A 25,653-nucleotide genomic window follows, 5' to 3' on the forward strand; every position below is an offset into this window, starting at 1 on the left:
GTCATGTATGGATGTGAGAGTTGAACTATAAAGAAAGCTGAGTGCCAAAGAATTGATGCTTTTGAACTGTGGTGTTGGAGAAGACTCTGAGAGTCCCTTGGACTGCAAGGAGATCCAACCAGTCCATCCTAAAGGAAATCAGTCCTGGGTGTTCATTGGAAGAACTGGTGTTGAAGCTGAAACTCCAGTACTTTGGCCACCTGATGTGAAGAGCTGACTTATTTGAAAAGAGCCTGATGCTGGAAAAGATTGAGGGCAGGAGAAGAAGGGGATGACAGAGGATGAGATGGTTGGATGGCATCACCGACTCAATGGATATGAGTTTGGGTGAACTCCGGGAGTTGGTGATGGACTGGGAGGCTTGGCGTGCAGCGGTTCATGGGGTTGCAAAGAGTCGGACACAACTGAGCGACTGAACTGAACTGAACTCCTCCCTGAACTGCAGCAGTAGGACCGGAGGTGCCTGGACCGTCCTCTCTCATTTGTCACCCTGCTGGACGTGTGACCTCAGGTCACTTCCCTGAGACCAGAGTCACATGCTGCTGTGACAGAAGCTGGTACTGGGCGGGGGAGCGGAGGAGGAGGGTGGCTGAACTCTTTCCTCGTCCCCTGACAGCACTTCAGCGGGAAATCCAAGCCTCGTGACAGGGCCTAGAGCAGCTAGTGCCCCAGGGCAGCTCTAAGACAGGAACCAGCGCCTCGGGGGTAGAGCTTGCCCGCTGAAGCGCCTTGGGTCCTCCCTGTTCCCCACCCTCCCCCCAGTGTGTGTGGGGGTGTCAGGACCCACGTTTGTCCTCTGGGTGCACCTGCAGTTTGCAGTTTGTTCTCAGGACACTGGAAGTGCCACTGGGGACTTTCCTCAGCAATGGCCTCAGCTGGCGGGGGCGGCATGGGTCCGAGTTCAGTGATGTAAATGGTGCTCAGGCATCAGACCTCCCTGAGGCCCAGGCCCCAGCTCCTGTTTTGCCAAGACCTCCTTCTTGTCTTCCTGGCAGGCAGGGGAAGACCGGGTGAAATAAATCCAGCAATCCCAGAGCAGGGGCAGCATTCAGCCGCCCCACTGCATGCGCCTGCCCCCAAATCCAGAGCAAGTGAGAGTGGCCCTCCAGGCAGTTGCTAGGATCACTGATTTTTGTTTTTAATCTTTTTTACAAGATGATTTATGTATTTTGGGTTGTGCTGGGTCTTCGTTGCTGCACTCATGCTTTCTCCAGTTGCGGTGCTCAGGCTTCTGTTTGTGGTGGCTTCTCTTGCTGGGGAGCATGGGGCTCTAGGGCACACAGGCTCAGCAGCTGTGGCGCGCGGCTTAGTTGCTGCGTGGCTCACGGCATCTTCCTGGACCAGAGAGTGAACCCGTGTCCCCTGCATCGGCAGGTGGATTCTTAACCGTTGGACCACAGGGAAGCCCTCGGCTCGCTGATCTTTAAACAAAGGAGGGGACAAGAAGAGCTACTGGGACCGCTACTGGTGGCTGGTCCCCCTTGGCGTCTCACTGAAGCTCTCATCTTAGTAGCCTGGCAAAGGCGCAGAAACTGATGCCCTATAAATAACGACACTCGGTGTTTACCTTTCTGCTGTCACTTGGGATTCCCGAGGCATTTAAAGACTTTCCCCCCTGGGGCTGCTGCCCGTAGACTAGACCAGAGATGGGGGCTGGGAGATCCTGAGTTGGGCCTTATCAGGAACACACAGTCCAAGCAGAAGATCAGAATTCCACCAGGAGCCCAGCATGCTGACTGAGGCTGGGGCCTTTGTTCTGTGTGATTCCCCCTTCTTGCTGATCCCCCCACCCCACACCCTGTCTTCCTTCCTTCCTTTTCCCATTGCCCTGTGGGCAAAGGCTGGGGATTAGCGCATTCTGACCATGGCCACTCCTTGTTGGGGTGGGGACCTCCCCTCCCTGGATCCTTAGGGCTGGCAGCTGGGGCTTCACGCCCAGCTGGGCCGGAGCTGCATCTGCCTCCAAGAGGAGGCTCTGCTCCTCCCTGCTCGCCCCATGGCATTCTGACATTCTCAGGATAACTTCCAGCCTTGGCGCTGGCTTTGCCACAGGCATGGGTGCCCGCTTGGACCCCGAGTCAGCATTCTCAGTTTGTGAACCTGCCAGGGATTTTTCTACATCTAACCTCAGTGGATTCCGTAACCCGCTCACCTTCTCCCCCCGGGGCCTCCCCACTTGCAGACCTCGGATCAGAGTGGTCTCTGCCTGCCAGGCCTCTCCCTGCCCTTCCACCAAGCAGGAGGTTCCTCCTGCCATCTCTCTGTCCTTCCCCTGAAGGGTGGCAGGGCTTGCGGTCCAGCCAAGGGAAGGCAGCAGTGCCCTTTCACTGAGCACACTCACAGGGGATTCCTCGCATCTCGTCTAGCTGAATTCTTTGACAGCCATTTGCTTCCAGGCATAGCTGAACCATGCCCTTTGCTGCCTAATCTCTGACCCCTGGTCCTACACACCAAGCCTAACTGAACAGCAGTGAACCCCAAGGCAGACTGATCCTTCCTCTGGCAGAAACCGCACTGCCAAGTGTGTAGCAGAAGGGAGACATCGTCAAGCAAGAGGCGTCTCTCTCTCTCTGAGCAGCAGTTGGAAATGTGTTGATCTGAGCCGGCAGGGGCTTGTAGAATCCATTCCCCTACAGAGAAGCTGGCGGGTGCCCCCTGAGCAGAATGCCAGAGCCAGCGTCTTCTTGGAGTCCCTGGAGCGCCGGCCTCCTTACACATGGCCCCCGGCCAGGCCCTGCCAATCTGTGAGGTCCTCCAGACGTGGCTGGCTTGGCTGTTGTCTGCGTTTGCGGGGCTGTGCATGAACCACACAGGCATTGCCGGGGTCAGCACATGAAGTGGCTGTGTGACTGGGCACGTGGGGCAGAAGCGGTGTGTGCCAGCAGCCCTGGGGTATACACGTGTTTGTATGTACAAATAAAGGTCTGCTTTAGAACCGTCAGCTTCACAAACACAGGAACAAAGCTGCTTTCTCCTCTGAACTTAAATGATTTTGGGGGGGTGGTGGAGAAAAAGTACACAATTTGTAAATTGCCTGGATATACTCAAAGAGACAGCAACTTGGCTTGGAGGAGCATCTTTGTTTTGGAGCATTCTGTTCCTGGCAGATTAAAATATGATGTCCTTTTTAAAAGGAGGAGGAGGAGGGTGGGCCGGCCGAGGAAATTTCTATCTAGAGTCATGACTTTAAATGCCGTCCGAAATGTTGTTTGCCTGGATTTGGTTGTCAAAAAAAGAAAAATGGACATGAAGTTAACGGTTTCATTTATCTGGAATCCTTATTAATTGCTTTTAGGACATTATCTAGAAAGAGAGCAAAGAGGCATTCACCAGACTCAGAGAGAGTATTAGGTTGTTGTTATTCAGTCGCTAAGTTGTGTTGGACTCTGTGACTCCGTGGACTTTAGCATGCCAATCTTCCCTGTCCTCTAGGGAGGATTCAACCCCAAACCCAACTTCCCCAGAATGCCAGGAGTACAGGAGGTGAGTGAAGTCCGGCACCTTCCACCAGAGGCCCGAAAATCACACAAAATACATCAACTCCTCGTTGTCGGGGATCGGGGGTCCCATGGGTCCAGGTGATCTCCCAGGGTGACAGTGAGCTCAAACCAGGGCTCCTCCCCTCGCCAGCAGCTCAGGGCAGAAGGGTGAGGCCTGATAGCTTGCCATGAAATCATGGCCCCAGAAGCACGGGGGTCCCCCTCCCGGGGTGCCCCTCCACCCCCGCTCCGCCCCCCGGTCAGGACCGTTGCTGTTCACATGGTTTCCTGAGACCCCCTCTGCCACCCTCAGTTATTTCCTTCCCCAGATCTCCCCGTCCTGGGCCCCTGCCTGTTCTTTTCCCGTCTTCTCAGGTGTCCCCTTTGTTTTGGAAAAACACAAGATGGGGCAGACATGCTCTGTGTAACCGGACCCAGACGCCCGCCCCACGCCGCCTGTCCTGCCCTGTAATCCTGTCCCCCGGCTGCAGCCGGGCTAAGAGGCGAGGCTCCTGGGCACGCTCCTCATCACAACCCAGACTCTTCTCAAAACTGGTCAGCACCTCAGTTTCCCCCTCCATCACGCAGGAAAAACAAACTGTTCTCCCCAGTCCTGTGTGTAAAACACTGAGAGGGGAATTTCCCTGGCCCTTCCACTGCCAGGCACCTGGGTTCTAGCCCTGGCGGGGAGACTAAGATGCTGCAAGCCTGGCAGGGCGCGGCCAAAAAAAAAAAGCAAAAGCCATCATGAGACGTGTTCGTGGGCAGCAGATGATTCTGAATGGCGCTGTGGGTTGTTTTCTGTTCCAGCAGCTGCCTGCACTGAGCGTCTTTGTCCACAGCAGTGACCGCTTCTAGTCCCGGAGAAGCTGAAATCCGGACGCCCCCGCTCAGCCTCGCTGAGAGGGTCACGGAGGAGGGTCGCCTCCCTGACCTCCCGCTCTGTCCTTTTGCCCCCGCAGGTCCTCGCCGGCCCGGCAGCTCACCTTCCTGCGCCAGGGCCTCCTGAGCAGCGTCTACTTGCCGGTGGGCGACCGCCCCATACCCCTGCTCCGGTGGCTGTTACAGGTGAGGACCGCGACTGCCGCTAGGTGGCGGGAGCGAGCCGGCCCAGCACCCGGGGAAGGGCCGCTGGCCGGCGGGGCGGGGCTCCCATCCCCCTCCTGCCCGTGGGGCTGCTGGGTTGGTCCTCGCTGAGGCTGGAGGAGGGAGGGAGACTTGTGGTGATGGAGTAAGGAACGTGCAGGCACCGGCCTGTACCTCACGCCGGGAACCCCCAGCGCGTGTGCCTTGCAGAGTGTTGCCTCTCTGTGATTCCTGCTCAACAGGTGCTCCCATTGTGTGCAGGCCATTCTCCAGGCCCCGGGTCTGGGCCTTCGTCCCGTGGGCAGCGGCCTTGCAGGTGTGAGGGGCCCTCGTGGATATGGAGCTGGGGTGCTCGCTGTGGAGTTGTGGGTCAGCTGGAAAAGCCTAGAACAGCTGTTCTGTCTTCACCTCCCTTTTTTCTGGTCACTGCCAGAACATTTTGCCTTGGCGGAACATTGCTTTCTGCCCTAGGCTCGGAACCTTCACACAGAGAAAGACAGCGAGGAGCAGCCAGCAGGGAAAGCCCAGGCACCAGCTGCTGGGATCTGTATGCAGGGCACGGGGATGAGGCCTTGGCCCCCACCCTGGACCATCTCTGCCGGGGACAGCAGGTCCCAAGCTCCAGCTGGTCTCATTCCTGCCAGTTGGAGCCTGGACCCCGGCTGTAAATTAGAGCCGCCATGCGGGGCGGATCATTCTTGGGACTCCTCAGCCTCGGCAGACTGGCTGCCTTCCAGAAACAGCCCTCCAGCTCTCCTTCCCACTGGGGTCCTTCCCCATTGCCCCTCCCTGCTGCTCCCCCAGGCTCCGGGCGACACAGGGGACACAGTGGCCATTCTTCCCTGTCCTGTCAGTGCAGCTTCTCTCTCCTTGCCCAGCACACGACAGACATAGAGCCAGTCTGAGATGCTGGCCACAGAGGGTCCTTGTGTGACCCTGGCACAGCATGGAGGTGTGCACAAGCCCCGCCTGGTCTCTTCCCCAGCCTCTGTCGCCTGTGGGGGAGGGGCACGGCAGCAGAGGACGTGGGCCGTCATTTAACAGCGGCTCTGTCCGGAGAAGGCAATGGCACCCCACTCCAGTACTCTTTCCTGGAAAATCCCATGGATGGAGGAGCCTGGTAGGCTCCAAGGGGTCCACGAAGAGTCGGACACAACTGAGCGACTTCACTTTCACTTTTCAGTTTCATGCACTGGAGAAGGAAATGGCAACCCACTCTGATGTTCTTGCCTGGAGAATCCCAGGGACAGGGGAGCCTGGTGGGCTGCCGTCTATGGGGCTGCCGTCTATGGGGTCGCACAGAGTCGGACACAACTGAAGCGACTTAGCAGCAGCAGTAGCTGTGTCTCTGTCTCTCACTCCGTAAACTGGGCTCAGCAATCCCATGTGAAGGTCGAGTGGGGAACTCCCGTGGCCTGCCTTGTCCTTCTGGTCCCACCCGCTGCTCTGCCCAGGGCCTGGACACCATCAGGAAGGAATGATGTCAACCCGGAGGCCAGGCTCTCCATCTTCAGGAAGGAGAAACAAAAGCTGAAGCCAGATCCATGCAAGGGGTGCACTTGGCCTTGGGGGTGTCTTCTCGGGAGACCCCGCCCAACATCTTGTCTCTGGAGGGAAAGAGCGAGCAGGGTGCTGACCTCTCCCACTCACGTGACCACCCCGCAGGCCTTAGGGTGGGCTCTGACGCTTCACTCCCGAGGTTTAGGTTCTCTTGCCGCTTGGAACTTCTCTTCCCACAGCAGCAGCAGCACTTGTTCTCTCACAGACCTTGGCTGAGGACTGGCTGCGTGCTGAGCTGCAGGGACAGAAAGATTCTGGCAGCGGTGACCCAGGTGTCCGTTGAGGGCTTCCCCAGTGGCGCAGTGGTGAGGAATCCACCTGCCAATGCAGAAGACCGGAGTTCCATCCCCAGGTTGGGAAGATCCTCTGGAAGAGGAAATGGCAACCCACTCCAGTATTCTTGCCTGGAGAATCCCCATGAACAGAGGAAACTGGTGGGCTACGGTCCATAGGGTCTCAAAGAGTCAGACACGACTGAGTGATTGACATGCACACACACATCCCAGGTAGACATGGCTCCCTGTACTTCACGCTGTTGATGAGGACTCCAGTTCAGAGAAGTGCAAATCCATGGGGGATCCCCGAAGGTGCTGGGGGCCTCCTGTGAAGCTGCAGGGGTGATTCGTGGGCTCCAAGGATAGGGACAGCACTGGGCCTCACAGGAGCTGGAATCACATTGGAGACAGGTCAGGATCCTAGGATAGACTTCGGCTTCTCTCTATGCCCCAGGCTCTCCGTGGTCAAATAAACCCCCAGGAAGAAGAGCCTAATTGGCCTATGAGGGGTTAAGGGACCACCCCCAAGCAAAGGCAGCTAGGGGAGCAGGGCCACAAGGCTGCTGGAGGCCGGCACACATACCTGGGATTAATTCTAGAGCCAGAGGTTGGGGAGTTAGACTTCTCCAACCCTGCTCCCTCAACTGCATCTCCAGAGGGCCATCCTGAGTCCCCATGGGAACCAGTTCCTGGTGCCTGCCAGCCTCCCTGCTCCCAGGGCTTTGGCGGGGCGAACAGTGGGCACTGGGTGAGTGGGCTTCAGCCTTGGTGCATGCTCAGTGACCTCAGTCGTGTCTGACTCTTTGCGCCCCTATGGACTGTAGCCTACCAAGCTCTTCTGTCCATGGGATTCTCTAGGCAAGAATACTGGAGTGCCATCCTCCAGGGAAATCTTCCCGACCCAGGAATCGAACCCATGTCTCCTGCACTGCAGGTTGATTCTTTACCAACTGAGCCACCTGGAAAGCTCAGGCTTCAGCTTTAGTGCTCACCAATTATGTAAGCTCGTCCTCAGAGCCCTAGAGTGGACTTCTCAGGTGAGCCTCGGAGGCCAAAACCTGGAAGCATATGCTGTCACTGAATTCATGTTCTTGCTGGGGAGTGATTGTGTGTTTAGCTATGAAGAAGTTAGGAGAGGAAGAGGGAGGCAGAGTTCTGGTGTCTTAGATCTCTTGGAAGCAGACAACTGCACCTGTGAGGGAAGGAGGCAGCAGGCGAGGGCAGAGAGGGAAGCTGAGGAGCAAAACTAATGCAAGAGAGGTCACGGCTGGTCCTCGGCAGCAGGGCAGGGGGCCCTGGAACTGGGATTGCACTTTAGAGTTGTCCCAGTTGAGGCAAGGGTCCTGGCCTTTGAGCCCCTGCATTGGCCAGTTATCAGAGGAAGACTGCACTGGGAGGGGGGGTGTGTGCTCTTGAGTGATTTGAGTGAGAGACTCTCCTTAGACTCAGCTCTGGGCCCTCGGCCAACAGTTTTTCCCAGCCCTTGGTGATGGGAGCCCTGGTCCTGAAAGGTCTCTGCAGTCAGAGATCACCCATGCCTGTGAGATAAGGCGCTGAGCTGGAAGCCATGTGAGGCTCACGAAGAGGAGCCAACTTGACCTTGTCCAGCTTAGTTAGTGCTTCTGAGCTCCTTCTTTCCCTACACAGGTGCCTGCCCTGAGGGGCATGGCTGGGGCCTCAGGGCGTGAGCAGCGAAAGGAACAAGACTCCCACACAGGGCGGTGGACAGAGTAGGAGAAGTCAAGTCACCTAGACCTGGGATTGACTACTGGCTTTGCTCCTTACTTGCTGTGACCCTGGGGAAGTTGCTTGACCTCTCTGAGCTTAGTTTCATCATCTGCAAAGTGGCAGTAATGACAGTATCTTTCTACCATGTGGATTTGTAAGGATTAAATGGGACTTGTTTAATATGACGTAATAAAGGTTTACTACTGTTACTCCGTAGTGATGACCCAACTAATTTGTTTTTCTTTTTTTTCTCCTCCTAGCTGCTGACATGGCCTCCAGAAACTTCTTCGAGAGCCTTTGGTCTCCTGTGGGACCTCAGCCTGGACGGGCTCTTCCGTCAGTCTGGTTAGTGCCTGTCAGAAGTGCAGGGTGGCAGCTTGCACTCTGGGGGCCCAAGCTGGGGAGCCCACCCAGTGCCCAGCTGTCGGCGCCGCCCCCACCCCGCCCCCAGTCCAGCATGCAGGCAGGTGCTGGTGGGGGTGTTGCATCACTGTGGGGACATGTAGACATCAGGCCCTCTTGGGCTCTGGCTCCAGCGTTAGGAAAACAGCTGAGCCAACAGGCTTCTTGCCACCTTATCTGGCCTCAGAATCACATCACAGGGGCCAAGTCCAGGCTGACTTCACAACCTTAGGATCCCAGAACATTCTGGAAGGGGGGTTCTCTGGATTTATGGGGACGGCTGGCCTCCAGTTTCTTACCGAGAGTGCCAGTTTGCTTGGGAGGGTTGCAGGAGCCTCTGCATTGAATCAGGGAAGCTCTCTGAGTTGGAGTCACCAAGGTGGGGGGTGGTTCTTGAAGCTGAGCCCCCAGCAGCAGCCCTCCTCAGTTCCCAGGGCATCTGCAGAGCCCCGAAGTTTGGACCGGGCTGGGGGAAGAGCCTTGAGTCTGTACCTCGGTCCTGACATGTAAGGCGTACACTTAGTCGTTTTTATACTCCTAAGATGTTCAGAGTGCACAGACGCAATTAATTTCCCCTTTAGTGACTGCACCTTTCCCCGCCTGTCATCATTTGGTGCCTGAACCTAGACAGTTTGGCACCAAAAAATATCAAATAACCTATTGAAAGTTGCTTACGGCAGACAGGGAGACCCACTGGTGTCCAGACCTTGCCCACCAGCTGCAGTCCACCCACACTCCCACTAAACACAGGAGCACCGAGCTCTGAAGGCCGAGGTTATAGACCCACGACGCGCCGTTAACCAACCCCCACCCCACCCTACTCCCAGCGGCCACCAGCCCTTTGGATTTCTGCCTCTGTGCCTCCCCTCCTGGAGGACTTGGCTGAGCTAGGGGCCATCTGTCAGATGAGAGCATTCCAGACTCCTCCGGCTCCCCCACGCCCCACCCCCACGCCTGGGACCCCTCTCACTGAGGTCCTCTGAATAGCACCAGTCTCAGCCTCCTCTGCCTTTACATAACCTCTGCCCCTGCAGTCCCGGCTGCCCTTTCGAGCCCCTGGGGCCGCCTCTGCGGCTGGCCTGCCCTTTGGGGCAACAGAGGCCTCCCTTGTCCCACTCTTCTCCTCCAGGCAGTGGTATGTGTCCCCTCAGAGACACAGAGGCAGAGGGGGCGTCCCATTCCTCTCTGTTCCTTGGCCACATTGTCCCTGATTCGCCCTGTTGGGAGGGGGTGGGGCCAGGAACGGCTTCCTCGGTCCCAGTCTCAGCTCAGCTGGGAGGGCCCCCTCCACTACAGAGCAGTTCTCCTGGCATCGTGTGTAGGGTGTGGGGTGGGAGATGTCTTTTTCCCTTCCCTTGGAATAGAGACTGGCCCCCAGAATCCCATGCCCAAGGTCAAGATCTTGATTGATTTGGGCAAAGGTCTGGTTCACAAAAAAACTGAAAGCAGGGACTGGAGCAGTTATCAGTACCCCTGCCACCCCCTCCCCCCGAGCGTGTTCACAACAGCGAACTCCCCAGGTGGCGCTAGTGGTAAAGAATCCACCTGCCAACGCCAGAGACAGAAGAGACACAGGCTTGAACCCTGGGTCAAGAAGATCCCTTGGAGGAGGTTAGGGCAACTCACTGCAGTATTCTTGCCTGGAGAATCCCATAGACAGAGGAGCCTGGTGGGCTACAGTCTATGGGGTCGCAAAGAATCGGACAGGACTGAGGTGACTAAGCACGCCCGCATGCATGCACATTCACAGCAGCATTACTATAGCCCAACAGAGGAAGTGACCCAAAGCCCAAACGTCCACATGCGTGGATAAGCAAAATGTGGCCTGTACGTGCAGCAGAGTGTTAATCAGCCTTAAAAAGGAAGGCGATTCCATCACATGCTATGACGTGGATGAACCTGAGGACATTATGCTAAGTGAGAAAAAGCAATCACACACAAAAGAACAAATATTGTAGGACTTCTCTGATGTGAAGTACCTAGAGTAGTCAAATCCATAGAGACAGAAAATAGAATAGTGGTTACCAGGGCCTGGGGGAGGGAGACTGGAAGGGTTAGTATTTCCTGGGTATGGAATTTCAGTTTGGGAGGATGAGAAAGTTCTGCAAATGGGTAGTGATGAAGGTTGCAGAACAATGGGAATGTACTTAACACTACTGAACTGTGCACTTGAGAATGCCTAAGATGGTACTTTTTGTATTACCTGTTTTTTACATAATTTTGAAAAACAAAAGGCCAATTACAGAGTCAAGAGTCAGGTGCCAGGAGAGAATCTACCAAGAGCTGGAACTGAAAATCAACTGCCAGTTCAGGAAGCATTCGTACGGTTAAATTAGACCCAGTTCAGTTCAGTTCAGTTGCTCAGTCGTGTCCGACTCTTTGCGACCCCATGAATCGCAGCACGCCAGACCTCCCTGTCCATCACCATCTCCTGGAGTTCACTCAAACTCACGTCCATCGAGTCAGTGATGCCATCCAGCCATCTCATCCTCTGTCGTCTCCTTTTCCTCCTGCCCCCAATCCCTCCCAGCATCAGAGTCTTTTCCAATGAGTCAACTCTTCGCATGAGGTGGCCAAAGTCTTGGAGTTTCAGCTTTAGCATCATTTCCTTCCAAAGAACACCCAGGGTTGATCTCCTTCAGAATGGACTGGTTGGATCTCCTTGTAGTCCAAGAGTTTTCTCCAACACCACAGTTCAAAAGCATCAATTCTTTGGCACTCAGCTTTCTTCACAGTCCAACTCTCACATCCATACATGACCACTGGAAAAACCATAGCCTTGACTAGACGGACCTTTGTTGGCAAAGTAATGTCTCTGCTTTTGAATATGTTATCTAGGTTGGTCATAACTTTTCTTCGAAGGAGTAAGCGTCTTTTAATTTCATGGCTGTAGTCACCATCTGCGGTGATTTTGGAGCCCAAAAAAAGAAAGTCTGACACTGTTTCCACTGTTTCCCCATTTATTTGCCATGAAGTGATGGGACCAGATGCCATGATCTTCGTTTTCTGAATGTTGAGCTTTAAGCCAACTTTTTCACTCTCCTCTTTCACCTTCATCAAGAGGCTCTTTAGTTCCTCTTCACTTTCTGCCATAAGGGTGGTGTCATCTGCATATCTGAGATTATTGATTTCTCCTGGCAATCTTGATTCCAGCTTGTGCTTCTTCCAGCCCAGCATTTCTCATGATGGACTCTGCATATAAGTTAAATAAGCAGGGTTACAGTATACAGCCTGACATACTCCTTTTCCTATTTGGAACCAGTCTGTTGTTCCATGTCCAGTTCTAACTGTTGCTTCCTGACCTGCATACAGGTTTCTCAGGCTTGATGCAAAAGGAAATTGTGCTTCTCAGAGTTGTCGGCACCATGAGGTGCTCTGAGTGTCCTTGTCCCCTGTGGGGGAGCTGCCCTCTGAGGTCTTTGGGTCTGTGGTAGGGATGTGAACTTTCAAGTTGCCTAGCCTTTCTCTTGTAAAGCAGGGGATTTGTATGTGTGTAAATATCTACTTTTTCCTGGAATTTGTGGTTGACCAGAAGTTCTTCCCAAATTATCCTGGGAAAGGTCTTGTACAATTGCCTTCATCCCCGCATGCTTCCTAAGGGACAAGTCTGGGCCTCTGGCAGGACCTGGGATCCAGGCTTCAGAGGTGACTGTCATGGGTATGCCCAGGTGACTAGGGCTGAGGGCTGAGAAGAATTCGCTAGACTGTTGGAATAAGGTGGGAATCGTCTTCCTAGATTAAGAAGCAACACATAGCACCTGATGAACTTGGAGAGTGGGATATTCTGGAGCGCCTACATTCTTAATGGCAGGAGTGTTTGTTCATTTATTCAGCAAACAGACCTTGAGTGCCTCCCATATATATGCAGGGACTTCACCAGAGAGCAGGAGATACAGGGAAGAATAAGGCATGTTTTCCGCTGACAGTCAAGTGGGAGCGGATTAAATGTCCAGTTACAATAGGAGACAGAAAGGAGGGAGAGATTGAACTGCAGCAAAATTACTTCTAGTTGGATGGGGTTGGGGTGGGGGAGGTGGGAATCGGGAAGTGCTTTGTAGAAGAGGGAGCGGTTGATGGATCCATCTCTCAACAGATGTGTAGGGCAGGGATTGCAAACTTTGTTGCAGTGGGGACCAAGTGAGATCAGTAACTAGAGAGCTCCTGCCCTCTCTAAAGAGGGTGGCAGGTACCATGTTGCCAGATCTCTCCATTTTCAAGAGAAGCTGTGTCTTCCTTGGGATGTGCTCAGACTAAGTAACAGGTGTCCAGTTAAGAGCCATTTATCATCTCACATGACAGGAAATCCAGAACCAGGTTGTTCCATAGGATGTTCAACAGATTTATGCTCTCAGGGCTCTGGTTTAGCTTGTGTCCCGCTTCTCACCACTCCCCCTCAAGGTTGCAAAATGGCTGTTATTGCTCCAAGCATCATCATGTTCTCACAAGACATCAGTATTCAAGGCAGAAAGGACAAGGGTGAAGGGTAAGAGGTCATAGCTTCTTGTACTTTTTTCTCTCTTTTTGTCAGGACATTCTTTCCATTTTGTTTCATTACACAGAACTGGATCACAGGCTTTAGAGGACCCTTTCCCTGTATTCTGATTACCAACGCCCTTTGAACATGGACTAGGTCTGAAGAATTTTCAACCTCGTGAGTCCTACACCTCCAGGGTAGAATACAGCAGATTCACTTTTTCCAGCCTCCTTGCAAATGTTTGAATTTTTAGTTTTGGAATTTCCATTTAGTCCTTTGTTGTTTCTTTTTTAATAGTTTATGTTTCTCTACTGGGATTTCTTATTTGTTCATTTAATATGAGCATATTTTCATTTACCACCTTGAGCATACTTCTAACAGCTGTTTTAAAATCTTTGTCTGCAGTTCTGACACCTGAAGCATCTAATTCATTACATGGAAAATTAAATATGGAAGTGAGTGTTTACTGAGAATGAGTCGAGAAATCGTACTGGATAAATATTAAACCCTGGGAGTCTCAGGGCCTTTTGCGCTCAATCTCTTTATAGGATATATTTCAGAACTGTTTACGTTCACCTGCTGACTGCAGCGTGGCTTCCCTGCCTAACCTAGAACACTCACAGGGCCATGCAGGTGAGGTGTCCTGGAGCTTAAGCTTCATGAACTTTAAGGTCAGTTGGTTTCTGACATATAATAAAACTGTTTTCTGCTAATAGAGCCAGAGCCTTTTGCTGTTGCTGTGACTCAGAGCTCCAGTAGCCACCCTCGGCCATTATCTTCAAAGATAAATGGATGACACGGTTCCTCCGCTGGGGGTGGGCCACTGTCCCTGAGCAGACACAAGGTGAAACTGGAGTTCCCTTTCTTGGGAAGAAGGGAAGCCTGGCACTTGGATTGACAGCCAACAGAATTTGTTGTAGCCAGACTACGCTTGTTTATGTGCCGTCTCCCGGTGGTAACAAATTCAGTTAAAAAAACGAAACCCAGAAAACCCCCACTGTGAGCCCATCTGCAGACTATATTCGACTGAAGGTGGAACATAGTTCTACTGTTTGCAACCTTGGGCATAGCCCTGGCTGAGGAGAAATGGGAGCAGCAGGCATGAAGACGAGGAAGTGGGAAGAGTAGGCCGAGTAGGAGAGAAGACTGGACATTTGGGGCCATCTCTTGGAGGACAGTGGGGACCGTTGCAGGCATCATGAAGCTTTATTAACATTTGGCAAGACCAGGACAGGTGGTTGTTGCCGTTGTTATTTAGATACAGTTCATGTGCCATATAATTCACCCTTTTAAAGTGTATGATTCAGTATGATTCAGAGTTGTTCAGCCACCACCACTGTCTAATTCCGGAACACTTTCAGGAGAGACCTCGTGTATCAGCAGTCACCCCTCACTTCCCTGCAGCCCCTAATGCATTCTGTCCCGACAGGCTTGCTTATCCCAGACACTTCATGTACGTGAAATGACATAATATGGGACCTTTTGTGCCTGCTTCTTTTACTTGGCGTGATGTTTTCAAGGTTCATGCATGTTGTAGCATATAGTAGTACTTTATTCCTTTTATGGATGAATAATATTCCATTTTATGGATATACTGCATTTTATCCATTCATCAGTTAATGGACTATTGGGTTATTTCCACTTTGAGGCCATTGTGAATAACGCTACTGTGACAGGTAAAGAATCTGCCTGCAGTGCAGGAGACACAGGAGATGCAGTTTGATCCCTGGGTAGGGAAGATCCTCTGAAGGAGGCAGTGGCAACCCACTCCAGTATTCTTGCCTGAAAAATCCCATGGACAGAGGAGCCTGGCGGGCCACAGGCCATGGGATCGCGGAGGGTCAGACACAACTGAGCGACTAAGCACCCATGAACATTCCCACACAAGTGTATGGGGACATATGCTTTTAGTTCTCCCCGGTATATGCTTAATAGTGGAATTGCTAGCTAATTGGGTGACTCTGTTCAACTTTTTGAAGGACTGCAAAACCATTTTCTAACGGGCTGCGTCATTTTACTTTCCCACCAGAAATATATGAGGGTTCCGGTTTCTTCACATCCTTTCCAACATCTGTTATGTCCATCTGTTGATAGGAGTCATACTAGTGGGTATGAAGTGGTATCTCATCGTGGTTTGGGCTTGCATTTCTCTAATGACTAAGGATGTGGAGCACCTGCTCTTGTACTTGTTGGCCGTTTCGTATCTTCTTAGAGGAGGTATCTGTTCGTTTGCTTCACTCGTTTTTTTGATTGGATTGTTTGTATTTTTCTGTTGAGTTGCAGGAGTTCTTTATATACGCTGGATACTAGACCCCTCCCTGATAGCTCAGCTGGTAAAATAGTACTCCTGCAATGCGGGAGATCTGGGTTCAATTCCTGGGTTGGGAAGATCCCCTGGAGAAGGGAAAGGCAACCCACTCCAGTATTCTGGCCTGGAGAATTCCATGGACTGTATAGTCCATAGAGTTGCAAAGAGTCAGATGTGACTGAGCAGCTTTCACTTTCACTTACAGGATATGTGATTTGCAAATATTTTCCCCCATCTTGTGGGTTACCTTTTCACTGTTTTGCTGGTGGCCTTTGATGCACAGAAGTTTTTAATTTTGATAAAATCTAATTTAGCTCTGTTTTCTATTGTTATCTATGCTTTTGATGTCAAACAAGATAGCATTGCTTTGTCTAAGGTCATGAAGGTGTCCTGTTATGTTTTACTCTGAGGATTCTGTAGCTGTAGCCTTTCCATTTAGGCCTTTGATTCATTTTGAGTTGATTTTTGTATACAGTGTGAGATAGGGGTCCAGCTTCAGTCTTTTTCATGTGGAGATGCTCTTGTCCTAGGATAATTTATTGAAAGACTATGCTTTCCCACAGTGAGTTATCTGGGCACCTTTGTTGAAAATCAGTAAATCAGTTAACCATGGATATATGAGTCTATTTCTGACTCTCAGTTCTAGTCCATTGAGGTATATATATGTCCTAATGCCAGTGCCACAAATTCTTGATTATCATCAGTTCAGTTGCTCAGTCATGTCTGACTCTTTGTGACCCCATGGACTGCAGCACGCCAGGCTTCCCTGTCCGTCACCAACTCCTGGAGTTTGCTCAAACTCATGTCCATTGAGTCGGTGATGTCATCCAACCACCTCATCCTCTGTCATCCCCTTCTCGGCCTTCATAGTTGTAGTCAGTTTTGAAATTGAGAAGTGTGAGTTCTCCAGCTTCATTCTTTTCAAAATCATTTTAGCTATTCTGGGTCACTTGTATTTCCATATTAATTTTAGGATTAACCCACTCCAGTATTCTTGACTGGAAAATCTCACGGATGGAGCCTGGTAGGCTACAGTCCATGGGGTCGCAGAGTCGGACACGACTGAGCCACTTCACTTCATGACCTAGTTTAAATAAAAATTAAAAAAAATAATAATAATTTTAGGATTGGCTAATCAACCAGCAAATTTGGAAAACTCAGCAATGGCCACAGGACTGGAAAAGGTCAGTTTTCATTCCAGTCCCAAAGAAAGGCAATGCCAAAGAATGCTCAAACTACCGCACAGTTGCACTCATATCACACGCTAGTAAAGTAATGCTCAAAATTCTCCAAGCCAGGCTTCAGCAATACGTGAACCGTGAACTTCCAGATGTTCAAGCTGGATTTAGAAAAGGCAGAGGAACCAGAAACTAAATTGCCAACATCCGCTGGATCATGGAAAAAGCAAGAGAGTTCCAGAAAAACATCTATTTCTGCTTTATTGACTATGCCAAAGCCTTTGACTGTGTGGATCACAATAAACTGTGGAAAATTCTGAAAGAGATGGGGAATACCAGACCACCTGACCTGCCTCTTGAGAAACCTGTATGCAGGTGAGGAAACAACAGTTAGAACTGGACATGGAACAACAGACTGGTTCCAAATAGGAAAAGGAGTATGTCAGGGCTGTATACTGTCACCCTGCTTATTTAACTTATATGCAGAGTACATCATGAGAAACGCTGGGCTGGAGGAAGCACAAGCTGGAATCAAGATTGCTGGGAGAAATATCAATAACCTCATATATGCAGATGACACCACCCTTATGGCAGAAAGTGAAGAGGATCTAAAAAGCCTCTTGAAGAAAGTGAAAGAGGAGAGTGAAAAAGTTGGCATAAAGCTCAACATTCAGAAAACGAGGATCATGGCATCTGGTCCCATCACTTCATGGGAAATAGATGGGGAAACAGTGGAAACAGTGTCAGACTTTATTTGTTGGGCTCCAAAATCACTGCAGATGGTGACTGCAGCCATGAAATTAAAAGGCACTTACTCCTTGGAAGGAAAGTTATGACCAACCTAGACAGCATATTAAAAAGCAGCGATATTACTTTGCCAACAAAGGTCCGTCTAATCAAGGCTATGGTTTTTCCAGTGGTCATGTATGGATGTGAGAGTTGGACTGTGAAGAAAGCTGAGCACCGAAGAATTGATGCTTTTGAACTGTGGTGTTGGAGAAGACTCTTGAGAGTCCCTTGGACTGCAAGGAGATCCAACCAGTCCATCCTAAAGGACACCAGTCCTTGGAAGGACTGATGCTGAGGCTGAAACTCCAATACTTTGACCACCTCATGCAAAGAGTTGACTCATTGGAAAAGACCCTGATGCTGGGAGGGATTGGGGGCAGGAGGAGAAGGGGACGACAGAGGATGAGATGGCTGGATGGCATCACTGACTCGATGTACATGAGTTTGAGTGAACCCTGGGAGTTGGTGATGGACACAGAGGCCTGGAGCGCTGAGATTCATGGGGTCACAAAGAGTCGGACACGACTGAGTGACTGAACTGAACTGAACTGAATCAACCTCTCCCAAAAATGACAGCTGGGTTTTCCATAGTGATTGTGTTGAAGCTATAAATTACTTTGAGAGTTACTACCATCTTAATAATATTGAGTCTTCTAATCTATGAACATGGGCTATCTCTCCATTTCTCTAGATCTTCTTTCATTTCTTTTTAAGAATGTATTGTAGTTTTTGGTATACAAGTCTTGCACTTCTTTTTGTTAAATTTATTCCTACTACTTTCTTCTTTTTGATATTATCATAAGTGGGACTTTTTTCTTCATTTTCTTTTCAGATAATTCCTTGCTAGTGTGTAGAAATACAACAGAGTATTTCTGTATTGACCTTATATCCTGAACCTTGCTGAACTTGTTTATTAACACTAACAGTTTTTTTTTTTTTTTAATGGCAGAGTTTGATTTTGAAAGCAAACATGTTCTTGTGCAACTAATTGCTTGTGAGAAATGACCTCATGTTTCTGTAACAAACATGCTTCAGCCGTGCCCATGTAGGACTGGCCAGTAACCCAGGGCAGTCACACTGAGTAGGCAGCAGTGCCTGGAGAAGAGGAGCTCGTCAGTGAGGTCAAAACACTGGACAAGAAGTAAAACACGTGTAGCTTCTTTCCCATTAGTTTTCAAGATGGTGTGGTTCATTCTGACCTACTCCTTCCATTCCCTGCCAGCTTCTATGATAGCTGTGTAGGAGGGAGAGGATATATCAGAATAAAGCGACTCTGGCCAGGACATTCTCTGGATATTTTTTTCAGTGGGTGTGACATTTAGCTTTCAGAAGAAATTTGTTTTCATGAGCAGTGTCTTGGGAAGCTGCGTCCTGCCTCCCTTGATCGCCATGCTTTTTCCCTGTGTCGCCAGAGCTCTAGGATTGTAGTCACTGGAACTTTGGGGCTCTCTTGGACGCGCCCCGTTTTGTGGGTGACTTTCTTTTCTGTCATTGCTTGCATCCTCTCTCCTTCCTCCTTTTCAACCCTCCTTCCTTCCTGCCTCCCAGATAATATCTATAGGATTACTTCTTATAAGAAGAATAACAGGGACTTCCCTGGTGGTCCAGCGGCTAAGACTCTGCAGCACTCCCAATACAGGGGGCCCTGGGTTCAATCCCTGGTCGAGTAACTAGATCCCACATGCCCCCAACTAAGAGTTTGCACGCCGCCACTAAAGATCTCAAATGCCCCGATGAAGCTCAGAAGACTCCGAGTGCTGTAACTAAGTTCCAGCTCAGCTAAATAAATGATTAAAAAAAAAAAGAATAATGCCAAAAGATGACCAATAATCTTAGTAGCCCGGAACCTGTTTTTATTTTCTCAGAAGTGGTCTACGCATCAAGCTCAGAACATTCCAATAGGACAAGAGAAAGGTATTTGAAAAGCGAATGCCAGCTCTCCACCCATTCCCCACAGCCCGCTCCTCTCCTCATAATCAATAGCTTCTTGTAATGATTTTCAGGAGCGGAATTAATGCACAATCCACTTAGTGTGTGTTCTTGTATTTACGGGTTTATTTACACCATCTTTCTTCTGTCACGTGGACATTTATCTACAGTTGCCTCCCATGGAGAGTTAATCTTGTAAGTTTCCCTGCTCTCTCCCGGATGTCAGGAGAGGCCACAGGCCACACGGCACAAGTCAAGGTTTTCTCCAGAGTGGGGGAAGATGAAACAGCCCCCCCTACCCCTGGGTGTGCAAAGAAAAACATCAACACTTACATTTACATTTTAACTCATCTTTTTAAAGACAGTTTTGTTGAGGCATAATTGACATACCTTAACCTATATGCATTCAGCGTGTGCAACTTACACACAAAACACAAACATAGACCCATAAAACTCACCACGATCAAAATAATAATGTCCGTTGTCCCGGGCCCTTAAGCTTTCTGGTGCCTCCTTGTCATTAATGCATCCCTCTCCCCTTTTACACCTACGAAACGATCAATCTACTTTCTGTCCCCAGATCAGCTTGCATTTCCTACTCCTGCATGCGTGCTAAGTCGCTTCTGTCGTGTCCGACTCTCTGCGACCCATGGACCATAGCCCGCCAGGCTTCTCTGTCCATGGGATTCTCCAGGCATTTTCTATAGTTTCATATAAGTGGGACCATGCAGTGGGCACTTTTTTGTCTTGCTTCTTTCAGTCGCTTTGAGATGCACCAACAGCGCTGTGTGTATCATAGTTTCCTCCAGTCAGCAGCTTTGTGGTGTCCTTTGTGGGGCAGCACCACGGTGTGTTCATCCAGTCACCTCTTGGTGGACATTTCGGTTGCTTTCAGTTTGGGAGCTATTAAAGTGGATATAAACGTTCTCATGTAGGTCTCTGTGTGGGCCCTTAGGGTAAGCATGTATGCGTGCGTAGCCCGGGTCCTACGGTAGATGTGTGTTCAAGCTGTTCAGACAGCACTGCCCCACTTTTCTCTAAAGCTCTCATGCAGCCTCCCCCAGCCGTGCTCCAGTTGCTCCCCGTCTTCCCCACCACTCGGTTTAGTCAGTCCTTTTAAGAGGTATGCAGTGGTAGCTCATTGCAGTTTAATTTGCCTTTCCCTAAAGCCTGATGATCTTTGCATTGCCTCAGTTGCCATCTGTATGTCTTCTTTGGGCTCCCCTTGGTATACCCTTCTTGGGCTTTGGGTGGGGAGGCCGTGCAGCAGGTCCGGGCCACCTCAGGACCCAGGCGGAGTTCGGCGGTCAGGCACCAAGTCCTCACCTGAGCGGCAGGTGCCGAGCACGGAGCGCTGTCCTCAGCGTTAGTAGTGCGGTGTGGAGAAGACTCTGAGAGTCCCCTGGACTGCAAGGAGACGAAAGCAGTCCATCCGAAAGGAAACCAACCCTGGGTGTTCACTGGAAGGGCTGATGCTGAAGCTGCAGCTCCAATACTTTGGCCACCTGATGTGAAGAGCCAACTCATTGGAAAAGACCCTGATGCTGGGAAAGATTGAAGGCAGGAGGAGAAGGGGACAACAGAGGATGAGATGGTTGGATGGCATCACCAACTTAACGAACATGAATTTGAGCAAATTCCAGGAGATAGTAAAGGACAGGGAAGCCTGGCATGCGCAAAGAGTCAAATACAACTTAGGGACTAAACAATAAGTAATTACATATATGAAGCACCTGGTGTACAGTGGACATTCAGAATGACAGCTAGTATCAAAACAAAATATAGGAAGTTCCCTGGCCATCCAGTGGTTGAGACTCCAAGCTGCCAATGCAGGGATTCAGTCCTTGGTGAGGAACTAAGATCCCACATGCCATGCAGCACAGCCAAAATAAAAAAAATTTTAATGTATTTCTTTATGAATCAGAGATCATTAGATAGACCACAGGAACTGAGCAGCACGAATGTTCTAAATACTCTCTGTACTTCCTTTTAATTTCTGCAGCTTTTTATTTTGGCCATTTATCTCTCACCCTATTCTCGGATGGCTGGGTTTTGTTTTTCTTTTTTCTGTTTTCTCACATTTTTAAGCAGTCAAAAACTTCTTAGTCTCTAGATCCAGTTGACACTGTCTGCTTTTCGCTGGCTTATAAGGAGTTGTCCTCACTTCACCTGCTCTGCCTGCCACGGTGGGCCGGGCAGTCTCCAGGTACGGGGCTGGCGGGGGGCGGGGGGTGGGAAGCAGTCCCTTCAGAGCCTCCTGGAGCTGAGTGAAGGCCTAGCCTGTGCACAGCTGCCCCCGGGGCTCCCCGCAGCCTTGTTACTCGTGGATCACACACACACAGGGAGCACGTCTGTACTGGGCCCAGGGCCCGCTCTGCATTGCTATGTGGGTGCCCTTTATTCCTAAATTTCTCAGGGCAGCTGCCCCATCCCCGGGCCAAGAGAGACAGGCCAGGATCCAGTTCTTTTTTAAAGACTTTTTTTTTTTTCATGTGGACCATTTTGTTAAAGTTTTATTCAATTTGTTACAATATTGCTTCTGTTTTAGGATTTCAGTTTTTAGCCAGGAGGCACCTGTGATCTTAGCTCACCCACCAGGGATTGAACCCACACCTCCCTGTATTCGAAGGTGAAGTCTTAACCACTTGGCCACCAGGGAAGGGCCCAGGGATCCAGTTCTATGGGCCCAGCTGCACTAAATCTCCATCCTAACCCTGATGGTGCTGCAAGAGTGTCATGTAGACCCAAATGGGCAGGAAGACACTTTGAGGACCACTCAGGAAATCTGCCCCCGACTCCCTGGCTCCCTTGAAACTGTCATTGGCTCAGCACAGCCTCTCCAGAGTCTCCAGTTGGAATGCACCAATAATAGTAATTCAGCTTCATAACTGAGCCTCGTTTTTGAAACACATTATTGTTTGTTGTGATGATAAACGTGATTTCATTAAGAATGAGAGCTAACTTCTCTAGAGAGCTCATGCCAGCCCCTGAGCCCCTGGCTCTGCCTATCTCCTTCAGTCACCATAACCATCCAACAAGTAGATCCTGTCATTTTCCCCGTTTTGCAGGTAGTCAGGGGGCTGGAAGGGGGCACGGACTGTAAAGAATCTTTCTGCAGTGCGGGAGACCCAGGTTTGATCCCTGGGTCAGGAGGGTCCCCTGGAGAAGGGAATGGCACCTCACTCCAGTATTCTTACCTGGAGAACTCCATGGACAGGGGAGCCTGGCGAGCTGCAGTCCATGGGGTCACAAAGAGTCACACTTGACTGAGCGACTAGCACTTCACTTTCCGGGGGCTGGAAAGACTGAGCTTCACAGTCTTCGTATGAAGTGGTCTCCTATATGGTCAGCCTGACCCCAATCCAGCTCATTTTATCTTTTTCTCTCACTGTACCTGTGTCCTGGGAGCAAAACCAGCTGAACCCAGCAGCTCCTGACGTGGCCCCTGTGAGCCAGCTGTACAGGTGGTGGTCAGAATCGACCAGGAAGGTGCTGCTGAGTGAGGGTGGAGCACACATGCAATCCGGTCTCCACGGGGCCAGCAGACCCGTGTCCCAACCTTGCAGGAGCAGACAGGCAGCTCTCCAACCACTGGCTGCAGCTCTCCAACCACTGACTGCATGGGATGAGAGGAGCTGGTAGGAGGGGATGCAGATGTCCACTGTAGGTAACACACGTGGTCCCTGAGACGCATCCACTCATTCAGTGGGGCTAGTCCATGTCCTGCTGTGCGCTGGGCTCTCAGGCACAGGATCTTTTCAGCTTGCAGGTGGCTGTAAGGCACAGCCAGGCTGAGAAGGGGCCGGTGTGTGCAAGTGTGCAAGCCTGTTGATGGAGCAGAGGCCACGCATCAGAGGGGCTCATCCTGCTGCATTAGCTGCTAAGACTCTCAACCCACCTTTTTAAATGAGGGGAATAGACTCAGATGACTTTCGTGTGGTGAGCACACCCGAACGTCTGGCGTCAGACCCTGATCGGGGGATGTCAGCAGCTCCCCCAGGACTCAGCTTCTGGCCGCTGCAATTCTTAGCTGTGCCTGAGCTTTACAAAGAATGGGGCCGGGGTCCCATCCTCTGATACTGGTCTGGATGCAGCCTGGGTGCAGGTACCTTGAAACCTCCCTAGATCATGCCACAGGCAGCTGGCTTAGGGGCAAAGATGGGAGCCCTGGGTGTGATGTGGAGCTAGGGCTGCCTTCCCTTGATTCCTCCCCTACCCTGCCCACACTATCTGCCAGAGCAGGTGAGGATGGGCCCCATGATACCACGGCTCTTCTTAGCTCAGTGATTCCTGAACTTGTCTGGTATTAGAATCACTTGGGAATTCTTAAAAATTCTACCGCCCAAGCCACACCCATGCTAATTAAACCACGGTCCCTGGGGTGGGACACAGGCAGCAGCAACTTTTGAAGCTGCTCCCTGATTCCAAACTCTGCAGACAAGTCTGGGAAGCACTGTATTAGGTTCCCAGGGGGGCCCCAATCTAGAATACACCGCCGTCCCTCAGACCATCGGGCTCTACTGCTAAAGGTGCTGTGTGGGGAGACCTTTTCCTCTCTTGATTTTGGTTTTTAGAGTTTTTTGTATTTTTTTTTTTTTTTTAGAGTAGTTGTTGTTTAGTTGTTAAGTCACATCCAGCTCTTTTGCAGCCCCGTGGACTGTAGCCCGCCAGGCTCCTCTTCATTGAGAGCATGGAGTCTGAGCCACTGGACCACCAGGGAAGTCTCTACTGAGCCATTATTATTAACGGAAACTCATTGTCTAAGGTTCGCACTCTGTTGTACGGTTTATGGCATGTGTCCCTCATTACCATGTCTCTGTCGCACAGAATGCACGCTTCAGTCGTGTCCGACTCTGTGCAGCCCCATGTGCTGTAGCCCACCAGGCTCCTCTGTCCATGGGATTCTCCAGGCAAGAATACTGCAGTGGGTTGCCATATCCTTCTCCAGGGGATCTTCCTGACCCTGGGATCGATCAAGCCCATGCCTCTTGCATCTCCTGCATTGGCAGGTGGGTTCTTTACCACTAGCACCACTGGGGAGCCCCATGATATAGATTAGTTTCACTCTGAAAATCCTGTGCTCCTCCCTCCCTCCGCCTGGCAACGCTTGATCTTTTTACCATCTCTATAGTTTGCCCTTTGCAGAATATCATATAGTTGGAATCATACAGCATATAGCCTTTTCAGACTGGCTTCTTTCTCGTAGCAATATCCATTGGACGTTTTTCCATGTCTTTTCATAGCTTGATTGTTTATTTTTTTATTGCTCAATGGGTTTCCATTGTCTGGATGTAGTTTATTTGCCTATTGAAGGACATTTTGGTGGCTTTGGTGTGTCAGTTATGAATAAAGCTGCAGCTTTATTCACGTTCAGTTTCTAAGTTCATCTGGATAAATAGCACAAAGCACGACTGCTGAGTGGTACGGTGAGAGTACGTTTCATTTTGTAAGAAACTGCCGTGCTGTTCTGTCGGCACGACTGAGAGTTCCCGTTGCTCCACATGCTCACCAGCATTTGCTGTCTTCTTCATTTTGTTCTAGACCTCAGGACCATTCCCAAAATCCAAAGGTAGAGAGAACTGGTGGGCCGTGCTTTCAGGGATGTTATTGGGAAGCTCTTTGTTTGAGAAGTTTCAAATTCTTGCTTTTGAAATTTAAGAGGGCAGTTTGCAGGTGCCTTCCTGACTCACACTGAGGGGGCCTGGCATCCTTATAGACAGCCCAGGGATGCATACTGAAGTGGCAAAGGGAGGAAGTGGTTGCCTGGAGGTGAGATGCAAAGGCTGGCCTCCGGCAGCCATCCTGGGCCACCAGGTGGTCCCAAGAAGAGGCACCTGCAGAGGACAACAGAGCAGCAGAGCCATCGATGATCCCACTCATCAGTTGGGTTCCTGCACGGTGTGGCCCACCCACCTCCAAACTTCTCTTCCATCAGAAAGAAATGAAACTCTAGTTTTGTTAAGCCCAGGTGGGTTTTTTGTTTTGTTTTGGAGCTCTTTGTTATTTGCAGCTGAAGCTAATTCTAGCAGATACCAGGGATTCGGTGGTTTGGCACAAAGCAGGTCTGACCTACACACGGGCCTGGAAGGCTCGATAGTGTTAGATGGCAGTGACAGTGGTGTGAGTTACAGAGGGCAGCAGGGAGGAGAGGTGGCCTGGGGACGGCCTCACGCACCCCACACCCCCCCTCAGCTCGTGGATCAGTTGACCAGGAGCTGACCGAGCCCTGTGTGTGTGTGTGTGTGTGTGTGTGTGTGTGTGTGTTGTGGGATGTGTGTGTGAATAAGTGGTGTGTACACATATGTGTGGAGATGTGTGAGTGGCATGGTGGGGGGGGGATGTGTATGTGTGATAAGTAAATAGATGGGTATAAGTAAATAGTTGGGGGGGTGTGCGTGTGTGGGGTGTGTGTGTGGTGAGTGGATACAGGGATGTATATGATGGA

The 25,653-nt window shown here is 50.7% G+C and overlaps 1 protein-coding gene across 8 annotated transcripts in view; it reads left to right on the plus strand.

Moving 5' to 3' along the window:
- FAM178B (family with sequence similarity 178 member B) overlaps positions 1 to 25,653 on the plus strand; it is a 115,285-nt gene that overhangs the window by 32,116 nt on the left and 57,516 nt on the right. For 6 of the 8 annotated variants that reach the window (XM_086328132.1, XM_086328133.1, XM_086328134.1 and 3 more), the window contains 2 exons: positions 4,442 to 4,547; positions 8,389 to 8,473. In XM_086328132.1, the coding sequence (XP_086184258.1) occupies positions 4,442 to 4,547; positions 8,389 to 8,473 (191 nt within the window). Of the gene's footprint in view, positions 1 to 3,217; positions 3,484 to 3,937; positions 4,035 to 4,441; positions 4,548 to 8,388; positions 8,474 to 25,653 lie in introns of those variants that run through there. The other 2 variants (XM_086328140.1, XM_086328139.1) reach the window with 2 other exon arrangements.

Source organism: Bos grunniens, chromosome 11 (assembly GCF_055505025.1).
Source record: "Bos grunniens cultivar Pamir isolate PY7600 chromosome 11, Bosgru_T2T1.0, whole genome shotgun sequence".
NCBI lineage: Eukaryota > Metazoa > Chordata > Mammalia > Artiodactyla > Bovidae > Bos > Bos grunniens.